The sequence below is a fragment of the Indicator indicator genome, chromosome 10 (assembly GCF_027791375.1).
Source record: "Indicator indicator isolate 239-I01 chromosome 10, UM_Iind_1.1, whole genome shotgun sequence".
Classification (NCBI taxonomy): domain Eukaryota; kingdom Metazoa; phylum Chordata; class Aves; order Piciformes; family Indicatoridae; genus Indicator; species Indicator indicator.
In genome coordinates, this window is record NC_072019.1 from 1,321,833 (window position 1) to 1,334,001 (window position 12,169).

The 12,169-nt window shown below is 52.7% G+C and overlaps 1 protein-coding gene across 2 annotated transcripts in view; it reads left to right on the forward strand.

Moving 5' to 3' along the window:
- The window catches only part of NOS1AP (nitric oxide synthase 1 adaptor protein), a 58,774-nt gene that overhangs the window by 13,711 nt on the left and 32,894 nt on the right, over window positions 1-12,169 (forward strand). For both annotated transcript variants that reach the window (XM_054384640.1, XM_054384641.1), the window contains exon 2: window positions 425-496. In XM_054384640.1, the coding sequence (XP_054240615.1) occupies window positions 425-496 (72 nt within the window). The remainder of the gene's footprint in view (window positions 1-424; window positions 497-12,169) is intronic.

A 12,169-nucleotide genomic window follows, 5' to 3' on the forward strand; every position in this document is an offset into this window, starting at 1 on the left:
CCAGCTCTGGCTTCTGCTGGCTTTGCTGACCTTGGCTGTGTTCTTTGTTGTGGTTAAGTACTAATAGCAACTCTCTGCTCTTTCTCTTGTCCTGTGTGCAGTGGGAGGGAATGGAGGAGGGAGGGGGAAGCTGTTGGTGACCCCCTGGTTTTGTCCAGGGGGGTTGTTGTGTTGTTTATAAATTGCAAATCTATGTAAATGATTGCATTTCATATTTTAGATGGTAGTTTGGCTTCATTCATCAAGTAGAGCTTCATTTGCTTCCCAACTGTGCTGCTCTGCCGATTTTATGTTGGGGGAGGAATCTCAACCCACCACACCACCTGTTCCTCAAAAGTGGGTTCCCTCCTGGGATGTCATAGGGGGACCATGAGCTTTCCAGTGTTGTGGCAACTTGACCAATCTGCTCTTTCTGCCCTTGCAGTACATCGGGAGCCTGGATGTGCCCCGGCCCAACAGCAGGGTGGAGATTGTGACGGCCATGCGGCGGATAAGGGTGAGTGTGGTCAGGATGCTCCTTCCCCTCTTGCATCAGGGTGCTGGGGGCACTGCTCCTCCATCTCCTCCTCCAGCCTTCTCTTGCATAAATCCTATCCTCCAGGTTATTTATTATATATTATTTATCCTGGTCTGCATCAGGAATAGTGTGGCCAGCAGGAGCAGGGAGGTCATTCTGCCCTGTACTCAGCACTGGTTAGGTCACACCTTGAGTCCTGTGTCCAGTTCTGGGCTTCTCAGTTCAAGAAAGATGTTGAGATGCTGGAAGGTGCCCAGAAAAGGGAGGGGTCTGGAGCACAGCCCTGTGAGGAGCAGCTGAGGGAGCTGGGGGTGTTTAGCCTGGAGAAGAGGAGGCTCAGGGCAGACCTTACTGCTCTCTACAGCTACCTGAAGGGAGGTTGCAGCCAGGTGGGGGTTGGTCTCTTCTCCCAGGCAAGCAGTGACAGAATAAGAGGACACAGTCTCAAGGTGTGCCAGGGGAGGTTTGGGCTGGATGTGAGGAAAAAATTCTTCCTAGAAAGACATTGGCCATTGGGATGGCCTGCCCAGGGAGCTGGTGGAGTCTCTGTCCCTGGAAATGTTTAAAAAGAGTCTGGATGAGGCATTCAGTGCCATGGTTGAGTTGGTTGGATGGTGTTGGGTGAGGGGTTGGACTGGATGATCTTGAAGCCTGGTTAATCTTGTGATTCACAACTCTGTGTTTCACTGTCCCCCTCCTCACTGAGATCTCCGTGTGAGCTGGAGGTGGTGCCTGCATGTGCCACAGCATGTGCCACAGCACCACGTTGGGAGCATGCCCAGCACTGCCTGTGCCCTGTTGTTACCTGGGCATCCCATATGCTGTGGCTGTGGATAGCTGCAACCTGAGAGGTACAGCAGGACCATCTCTGTGCTTGTGGTGCTGGTCCTGCTCACAGGAGCATGTGCTGATGAGTTAGGGATGGGAGGTGGGTGTAGGGTGAGGATGATCAGAGGGTTGGAGCTGCTCTGCTCTGGAGACAGACTGAGAGAGTTGGGGTGGTTCAGTCTGGAGAGAAGGCTCTGAGGAGACCTTCTTGTGGCCTTCCAGTATCTGAGGGGGGGGCATAAGAAAGCTGGAGAGGGACTTTTTAGGGTGTTAGGGAGTGATTGGACTGCGGGGAATGGGAGAAAAAAAAAAACTAGAAATGGGTAGATTGAGATTGGATGTTAGGAAGAAATTCTTCCCATGACACTGGCACAGGTTGCCCAGGGAGGTGGTGGCAGACTCATCCCTGGAGGTTTTTGCAGCCAGGCTGGTTGTGGCTGTGAGCAACCTGCTCTAGTGTGAGGTGTTTCCTGCCCATGGCAGGGGGGTTGGAGCTGGATGATCCTTGAGGTCCCTTCTCACCCTAACGATTGTATGGTTCTATGATGTGGAGCTGCTGGCAGCAGGTGGAAGCTGTAGCCTGGCTGCAGCTTGGAGATTTCCTTGTGTGTCAGTCCCAACTCAAGAAGAACCAGTGAGCTACTTGTGGAAGAGCTGTGCCTGTGCTTTACTGCCTGCCTAAGCCCTTCAGCTGTGTGAAGATTTGGGTGCTGCCTGGGAGATGCCAATGTGCAGACTGAAGAGATGAGTAAGGAGCCCTGGGCTGGCCAGCAGCGAGCTTGTTTAACAAGGAGCAGGTCAGGGGATGTCAGCTGGTAATGAAGTCATCTATCTGGCTTCCCAAAATACTTCCAGTCAGGATACAGGATGCTCTCACCACAGAATGCTTGGCAGAGAGGCAGGAGATGAGCTTTTCCTCTGTGCTCCAGGCTCTCACCTGCACAGCTGGAAGCTGTTCAAGGCTGAGCTGGGAGGCGAGCAAGGTCCCTGTCCCGAGGCTCAAAACAGCAGAAGGTTGCTCTGAGGCATCCCTTTGGGCAGTGGTTGGACCTTGGTCTGACATCTGGGGCAGTGTGGCCATAGGAACAAGTAACTTGGTCAGCTCCATGGGTCCCAGGAGGGGGTCTGCTTTGTCTTCCAGGGGTTGCTCACTCCTGGGAATAACACTGCAAGGAGCTGTGGATGCTCACGGGGGCCTGAGTAATGGATGAGCTGTCATCCTGGTGGCCTCAGGGGATCCAGCTCCTGCACAGGAGGTTCCACCTCAACATAAGGAGGAACTTCTTCACTGGGAGGGTCGCAGAGCACTGGAACAGGCTGCCCAGAGAGGTTGTGGAGTCTCCTTCTCTGGAGGCTTTCTGCTGGAACCCATCTGGATGTGTTCCTGTGTGACCTGTGCTGGATTCTATGGTCCTGCTGTGGCAGGGGGGTTGGACTGGGTGATCAGCAAAGGTCCCTTGCAACCCCTAACATCCTCTGATCCTATGACTGAGCAGCCCTACCCAGGCTTGGCTGTTTCCCTGCTCCTGTCTCAGCCCTTCCTGCAGACTGTTGCTGTAATCTGGTTTCCTCATTGCCAGAGGAGGAGTATCATAACCCAAGGAGGGGAGTATCAGAGCTCAAGGACAGCGATTGCAAAGCTCTACTGTTTCAAATTTCCAGGGCACTTTTCCCAGCAGCTTTCCTACCTGCTGCCTTGTCCTCTCAGTGGTGCTTGATTGTTGTGGATGGGTGCTCAAATTGAGAAGTCCTCTTGTGAATTAGGTTTGCTCACCTTGGTTCCAGACAACATTTGGCACAGAGCAGCTATCAAGAGCTCTTACACACAGCTGTTTTCCTTTGCTGCCTTTCAAGGGTAGACTTTTGAAAGAAGGCAGCTCCAGCCCCGAGATCTCATAACTCCACATCACTATGGGAGGATTGGCACAGCTTTGAGGGCTTAAAGGAACCCTAGGAAAAAAAAAAGAGACAGCAAACAAAACACCAAAGCATCTTTGTTGACCAATATAAATAAACTTTAACACAAATCTGATAACTCCATGTCACTATGGGAGGATTGGCACAGCTTTGAGGGCTTCAAGAAACCCTAGGGGGGAAAAAAAACAGCAAACAAAACACCAAAGCATCCTTGTTGACCAGTATAAATAAACTTTAACATAGTCTAGAAAGCTCATAGATAAAGTTCTGAATGGCAGGGGAAGGACACAAATTAGGGTGAAATAATGAGGTAGTGTGTTTGAAGTGTGAGACAGGAGAGATGGAAGGCACTGAGAGAGCTTGCAGATCAGATCTGCCAGAGAGGCTTTTAATGTCTGCTGCTTTGTCACAGGGTGCTGCCTGTCAAGAGGGTGCCAGGGTGGTTGGCTGGGTGGGGGTTTACACTTCCACCCTTCCCTGTTTGCCCATGGTTTGCACTGGCCCTGCACCCAGAAGCAAGAGGTTCCTGCAGTGGTGGAAGGGCATTTGCTGGCTGGGTGCCGGAGGCTGGCTTGAATTTGGCTGGAGGTCAAGGAATGTGTGTCCTTCTGAAAGCAGGAGGGTGGTTATGTTCTTTAAGGAGTAAAGTAATCCCCAAACGTTGGCATGGGAAAGCCAGAGGAAGAATAAGCTCATTGAGACACACAAAGCATGCAGTGGGAGATCTTCAGGTGCAAGCCTCAGTGGTCCTGCGTGTGGTGTGTGAAGCAGCTGCTGCCCCTGAGGCCTGTGTGGGTTTTGATGCAGTCCCTGGTTTAAAGGGAGGCTGCTGGGTCCCAGTCTGATCTGAGTTTAGCTGCTGCTGGTGTAGAAGAGAGACCCTTGCTGGCCCCTCTGCCACTGCAGCTTTCTTTTCCCAATGCTGCCCTCACCCTCCCTGCTCACTGGGCTGTGCCTCTAGTAAATGATGAAACTGGGGATCCTGCAGAGAGTGAGGAAGCATCCTACCTGACAGCCTGGGACACAATGGGGACAGTGCCCTGGAAGCCTCCATAACTGCCTGTGCTGGGCTGGGAGCAGGGAGGGATGGGCCAGGAGCAGCAGCTCTGGCAGCCCAGACTTGGAGGGTGAGCAGCACAGGCCTGGCTGATCCTGGCTTCCTGTTTAGATGGAGCCCTGACCCTTTGGGGGCAGAGAGGAGGACACAGCATAGCCAGCATTGCTGAGATTCCTGTTCTGGCTGGCTTCTGCCAGCCTGGTGCTGCTCTCCCAAGAGCAAAGCAGAGCGACAGCCATGGGCACACGTTCCTCCAGACTGAGGTGTGTGTATTAAGCCCAAATCTGGGATCTGGGTTGAGAGGAACCTTAGACATGGAGTTGGTGTTGCAGGGCAGGAATGCCTTCCCCTTCCTCTCTCTCCTGCTGAAGGACTGGTGGTGGCATAGCCATCCTCATTCTGCTGACTGGAGAGGGAGTTTCTGCCCAGGAACAGGAGGATTTTGGAGAATTCCTGAGATTCTTGCAGCTCTGGGGGTCAGGAGGGAGGGGGAGGTGCTCAGCTGCCTGCCTGCTTTTCCTGCCTGCTTTTCCTGCCTGCTTTTCCTGCCTGCATCAAATGGGCTTGCTGGGGAGACCACCCTGCCTTGCTCTGCATCTTGGTGCAAATCTCTGGCCCTGAGAGTACTCATTGGAATGGGACATTAGCCCTGCCAAGGACTAAAAACCTCCAGGATCATCCCTGAAGGTTTTTTCAGCCAGGCTGGATGTGGCTGTGAGCAACCTGTTGTAGTGTGAGGTGTCCCTGCCCATGGCAGGGGGGTTGGAACTGGATGATCCTTGAGGTCCCTTCCAACCCTGACAATTCTGATTCTATGCCTTTGGACAGCAATTTCCTGAGGGTTTGCTGCAGCTTTCCTCCCAAGCCTACATCTCCTGGGTTTCCTGCAGAGCACTGATCACCACATCAGTGCTGATAAAGAGAACAGGCCAGGACTTGTTTTCCTGTCAAGTGTCTGCTGGGATTCATACAACTGAACCCATTCTCCTCCTCATCCCAAAACAGGGTGACCTGGTCCATGCTGCTTCCTGCCTGAAACTGCTGGGGTAGGTCTGCCTCCAGATTGCCTCTTGACCCTTCTGGCTGCAAGGGGTGAAACCCAATCCCTAAATCCAGATAGTTAGCTGTGAACCCCTGAACATCAAAAAGTCCCAAGCTCAGCAGTGGCTGTTAAAGCTGCATCCAGCTTCTCCTGTTGGTGTGAGCCCAGGGGGGACCTTCCTTGCCAAGGCTGTTCTAGGAGGCAGCAGCCCAAGAAACTTCCTGCTCTGAGCCAGTCACAGACAAATCTTGAGCAATTTGGATGGGAGCTCATAAGAGTGGTCTGGGATGGATCCATCAATTACTGAGGAGGGTTTTATGGTTCTGGAGAGTAAGAGCTCCTCTGCTGCTTCTTCCCAACCACAGGGACTATGGGCTGTTGAAGACTGCAGCTTAAAGTGCCTAAGCTCACTGCAAAATATCCTTTTTTTTTTTCCCTTTATTTTTTTCCCTTCTTTTTCAGGATGGCTGAGTACCCAGGGGCCTTAAATGACACCACCAACTGTATGCTTTTGATGTTGTCATGATGTAAAGCCATGCAGATGTTTTCCTCTGTGCTGCTGGCATGTCTCCAGTGCAGCCTGTGCTTACCTGGTTGGGGCTCCATGTGGTCCTCCTTAAGAATTTGGATTGATCCTGGTTTTTTGTTTTTTTTTTTTTTTTTTTGGCTACTTGGATTGCTGACTGCAGCTTTAATCCAGATTTTCCTTTGGTGCCAGAAAGGATGAATTCCTAGACAGGCACTTCTTAAAAGCTGCTTCTCTGCAAGCCTCTTTCTGGGAAGCATCCAGCTGAGTTTTGCAGGCTCAAAACAAGGAGGCATTGCAAGCATTTTAGAATCTAGCTCTCCTCTACACCTCCTACTCTGTCAGGTCCATCTGATTTGGTGGGACTTGGGTTGCTTTGCATAGCTGAGCTCTATTTTAGCAAATTGGCACAACTGCTGAATTTCAACAAGCTGGTTTGAAGCAAGATGGTTTGGGGTTTGGATTTTTTTGCATCCTCTGCAAGCCACAGGCACAGTCAGGCTGGTGTGAAAAGGGATGGCTTTGGCCAGTGAGTTGTGTGGTGCAGAGCACCTGCTGTAAATCTCAGCTCCTGTCATTACAATGGTTCTGAGGGAGCCCTGTTCCTGCCACGGTGAGGTTTGAAAAGCATTAGGTCATTTACCATGTCTACTCCTTTTCATTTTTTGCCTTTCATCATGCATGGCTCTCCCTGCCATGAAATCATAGAATCAGTCAGGGCTGGAAGGGACCTCAAGGATCATCCAGTTCCAACCCCCCTGCCATGGGCAGGGACACCTCACACTACAGCAGGTTGCTCACAGCCACATCCAGCCTGCCCTTAAACACCTCCAGGGATGAGGCTTCCACCACCTCCCTGGGCAAGGTCTCACCACCCTCATGGAGAAGAACTTCTTCCTTACATCCAATCTGAATCTTCCCACTTCCAGCTTTGTTCCATCTCCCCCAGTCCTATCACTCCCTGACACCCTAAAAAGTCCCTCCCCAGCTTTCTTGTAGCCCCCTTCAGATACTGGAAGGCCACAAGAAGGTCTCCTCAGAGCCTTCTCCTCTCCAGACTGAACAGCCCCAAAATGGAGCAGGACTTGAAAAAGAGCTGGCCCTGCATGTGTGAACCCTGGGGGGTGTGAGGACCTGGGCAGAGAGCTGGCCAGGAGATGCTTAGGCTTTGGCTGCCTGAAGAGCACAGATTTGCTCTTTGCCAAGCCATGGCTTGAGGTGAATTATCCTGGGAGCTAATGCCTTGATGTGGTTATCTGAGATGAACAAGATTAGGTTGTATTAGATCTGGGAGGAACCAAAGGGATGTCTGCAATCATTTCAATTCCTCTTTCAGTGCTCTGACAATTGCAGTAAAAAAGGATGAAGGCTTCTGGGCAAGTTGACAGAATCTTAGAAATCACTGTGGTTGGAAAAGATCTTTTATTACATTTCTCCTGGCACTGAAATTCCTAATCAAAGAATGGCTAGGTCAGTGTTTCTGCCAACATGCTGCCTGCATGGCTGCAGGAGATGGGGCAGGGTCTCATCCCATGGTTAGTATTTAGTCACTAAGCTGGGTAAGTTAGTAATGAGATTCACCAGAGCAGCTTTTTGACCTGCTCACAGGAGAAGGGGTGGTTCCCAGGAGGGTTGGCCAAAGTGTGGTGGCTTTGCCATCTGTTTTAATACCATGGCCAGGATGTGGTGAGTGCTTTCCAGCAAAGCTTTTAAGGCTGTTGGCATCATTGGGTAGTGTGAGTGGTACTTACACTCTGGTGTAGTGCTCTTGTGGTAACATTGGAAGGGTAAGGAGGTAAATCACTCCCTGGCAGAAGGCAGGCATCTGAACTTGTAAGGAGGTGTGAAGTGTGAGCTGTTAATGGGGAAAGTGAGGTCTGAGCCCCAGGGGAAGCTGTGTGGGGATGGGGCTTTGGGCACTGCTTGCCAGAGGGACTTTGGGAAGGTGCTCCCAGGCAGGCATGGGCAAGCACTGCCTTTGCTGGCTGGCTGCTAGGCTTGCTGGGTCATGCAGTGGCAGGAATGCCTGGGCTCAGCCAGCCAGCATGATGGGATGCCAGGAGATGAGGCATGAGCATCCCTTGGTAGCTGGGTCATCGATAAGTCACCATAGGCTCATTACCCTTCTCTGCCAGGCTTGGGGAAGCAACACATTCCTTGTGGCTAGGCTCCAGACTGTGGTGGGGAGGAGGGCTTGGTAGCAAGGAGTCCAGCCTGGGAAAGAGCAGGGGGAACCCAGCTGGACAGAGAGCTTGGTGGTGGAGCCAGCAAGGATGAAGGAAACCATAACCTGGATCAGGAAGCATGCTTTGGGCAAGCCATTGATCCAGACAGGCTGCTGCATGGTCTTCCTCACACCTCCTGCCTCTCTGAGGAGCTTAGCACTTCTGCTCTGGGCAAGTGTCCCATGGGCAGGCATTGCTCAGGGCTCTGGCAGGAGCACATCAACTGATTCTGGGCATGGCAGCACAAGCAGCAGTGCCTGTGGTGGGTGATGCTGGCCTGTAGCCAGGCAAATGGCTTGGAGAACGTTGGGAGCCAAGTAGGCACTGAGCCCAGGGCAGGACTATTGCTGCTGACAAAAAGCTGGGAGGCAGCAGTGCCTTTGGTCCCCTGTGTCAGGCTCTGTTCAGCTGCACCCTGGGATAGGGCAAGAGGCAATGGATAGAAACTCCAGCACAGGAGGTTCCACCTCACCATGAGGAGGAACTTCCTCACTGGGAGGCTCCCAGAGCACTGGAACAGGCTGCCCAGAGAGGTTGTGGAGTCTCCTCTGGAGATTTTCAAGACCCATCTGGATGTGTTTCTCTGTGACTTGTGCTGGATTCTATGGTCTGGCAGGGGGGGTTGGACTCAGTCTCCTGAGGTCCCTTCCAACCCTTAACATCCTGTGATGTCCCCATCACACATCTCTGCCCTGTGTTTCCTTGGTTGGGCTTGCTTAATCTGGAGAGCCAACAGCATCTCCCTGTGCCTCATCTGGCTCCAGGGCTGGGGGCTTTCCTCACCAGCAGAGCAGTGAATCACCTTACTTGTCAGTGCCACCCTCTGAGCCGTTGGCAAGAAGCTGCTGGAGCTGGAGGGAAGGGGGCAGGAATAATGTCTGCCAGGCTCCCTGAACATGGGGAGGAGGGCAGACCCTTCAGCATGGCTCCTTCCCAGCCCAGGGTTGTGTTCTGCTGGCTCCCACACCCTCCCTATATTCATGGCCACCACATAAAGTCATTTCACAAATGCCTGTCCCCTTTTGTGCCTTTGTGCTCCCTCCTCTTCCTCCTGCTTCACACTTGTTCCTCCTTGGCAGGGTGCCTGGGAGCAGGTTGCAGCCCTGCACTGATGAGTTGTGTTCTCCCTTGGGGTCAGCAGAGCACATGCAGGGGTGTCAGTGCCCACTGGAGAGGTGCCCCTGGCTTCCTGTGGCCCCTTCCTCTGGGGCTCCCCGTGATGCACACGTGGGTTTGGCAGTGCTGCCAGCCCAGCTTGGTGCCAGGGCTGAGCTTCACTGGAAGCAGGGGAATTTGGTGCTTCAAACCTTGCTGCCTGCAGGGGCACAGCATTGCTGCAGCACTGGCACACACGATTCTGCCCTGGTGAGGCCACATCTGGAATATTGTGTCCAGTTCTGGGGCCCCTCAGTTCCAGAAGGACCTCAGGGAACTGCTTGAAAGAGTCCAGCACAGAGCAACAAAAATGGAGTGGAACATCTTCCTTATGAGGAGAGCCTGAGGGAGCTGAGGGCTCTTTAGCTTGGAGAGGAGGAGCCTGAGAGGTGACCTCATTCATGGTGATACAGATGTGCAGGGTGAGTGCCCAGAGACTGGAGCCAGGCTCTGCTGGGTGATGCCCAATGACAGCACAAGGGGCAGTGGTGGAAGATGAGGCATAGGAAGTTCCATGGAAACAGGAAGAAGAATTATTTCCATGTAAGGGTGACAGAACACTGGAACAGGCTGCCCAGGGGGGTTGTGGAGTCTCCCTCTGGAGATATCCAAGACCTGCCTGGATGTGTTCCTGTGTGATCTGCTCTGGGTGCTCCTGCTCTGGCAGGTGGGTTGGACTGGATGATCTCTGGAGATCCCTTCCAGCCCCTAACATTCTGTGGTTCTGGATAATGTCTGTGGTTCTGCAAATGCCCTGGAAGCTGCTGGCGGTGCTGAGGTGGCTCTCCTGCTCTCCCTGTGCCTGCTGCAGCTTTCCCTCCTACCTAGGAAGGAGTGATTTGTTGCACATTCTGGCTTGCAGGCATGATTGGATTTAGCCTGGTTGTCAGAGGGGGAAGGTCTGCAGCTTGTTCTGGGAGATTTAGGGTGATGAGAGTGCTGGCAATTGCTGTTTCTGAGGTTTTGAAGAGGTTTTTACAGAAACCATCATCCTTTGATAGCTCTCTGCTCCTTCTGCAAGGTGACAGAGCTGCCTGAGCCTCTAACTTGCATAAACCTCTGCAGAAAGTGTTGTTATTGAAGACAAAGGGCTGTGCCTGCTTTGCAGCCCCACCACTGTCACAAAGAGCTGGCAGCCTCTTCTGCTGCTAGAAGATTGCTAGCAGTGACAACCCTCTCCACTTCTCTGTTCCTTTTGGAATTAAAATTCCTAATCACACACAAGGAGAAGAGAAAGCAGCTCCTGGTGTACCTGAGAGGTGGTTGAGAGGAGAAAATGGGTATGAGAGGGGTATGCTGAGCTGTGGTTCATTTCAGGGCATGCAGCTCATCCTGGCATTTCCCAGCACTTTCCTGGTTAGCACAGTGGGGAGCTGGACCCATCCCCCTCTTCCAGTCCCCTTGAGGCTGTGTCTCCTCACACCCAGGGCATTGCTTTTATGTGGAGGGTTTTCCTTCTCATCTACTGCAAGGTGGGATTTTCCACTGTTGTTTTTAAGCAAAGGAAAGGAGAGCTTTCACCAGTCTGCTGCCATCATGGCAGCGTTTTCCTATTGGAATGGAGTGGGTGTGGGGGGGTGTCCCCCTGCTCCCATGTGCCAACTGCTGAAGCCAGTGTTGCATAGAGCTGAGCAAGAGAGACACAGGCAGCTGTATCCTGGGCAGCCACCTCTTCCACCCAGGCATGAATGTGTCTAGAGGTGATACCTGGCTCTTGCTTTGCTGCTAAGGGGAGAAATAACTCAGGGAAAGAAGAGCAAAGAGTGGGGAAAAAGCCCTCAGAAGCAGTAAGCAGTAAGTTAAGCAATATTTAATATCTGGTTTATGGATGAGAAAGTGAGATGCAGGGAGACTAAGTGACTTGTCAGACTCTTTCTGAGGGAGGCATCCCTGTGCAGGCAACTGAGCTGAATTCAAATTCAACCCAGCTGAAGCCAGCACTTCAGATATGCTGCTCTTGTGGATGATCCTCAAAAGCCAAGGACTGAAGGCCTTGATGTAGTTTGTTGAAGTGCTCTCCTCTGCTGCATCACCTCAGAAGAGAGGCAAAACCGTGGAGTTGCAGCCTTGCAGAAGGAATGCCACCTGCCCCACTTCTCTTTCCTGCTCAAAATTAATCCTTGGTGGGTTTGGCTTGGAGCAGCAGGAAGGGTTTGTTCCAGGGGGTGCTGTACAGCAGTGGCCAAGGGAGAAGAGCAGCTTCAGAGCCTGAGGCAAGGTGAGGAGGATCTTGGCATGGAGTTTTGTGGCCCTGAGAGCTGGGAAGGGTGGCTGTGTCACAACGTGTTCCCAGGGCACGTGGGGCTGGAGGAAGGGCTCACATCTGCTGAAGAGGAGAGGCTGCAAAAGCTATTGTTGTGAGCTGGTGTGGGGGAATGGATCTGGTGTCAGGAGGGAGCTGGGGGAAAGGATGTGTCTATTGTCGGGACAGCAGAACAACAAGCACAGCCCAGAAGGAGATAAAAGGAGCTGTGTGCTCTCCTGGTCCCAGTGGGGAAGGGCTGTGGTGTGCAGAGCACAAGGAAGGTCCTGCAAGTTCCCTGCCTCCTCCTCACCCCAGGGGCAGGCTGTGGAGGCTGTGCAAGGGCTGCCGCTGCTTGGCACAGCCCTGCGGACGCAGCCCCCAGCTGCTCCGGTGGCCCTGGGGGTGACAGGGAGGGAGGGCTGAAGTGGTGTGCTTCAGCTGGAATTTTTTGGAGGGATTGGACTTTCCCAAGCTGCAGGGAAGCCTGCCCAGGGCAAAGACTCCAGCTGAAGAATGTGGCCACGCTTTGAGAGAAGAAAATGTTTCCTTCCCTGGTTGAGAAGGAGGATCCCGGATTCCACCTGGAGAACTGTGTCCAGTTCTGGAGCCTCTGTTACAGGAAAGATCTGGAAGGTGTCCAGAGAAGGGCCATGAGGA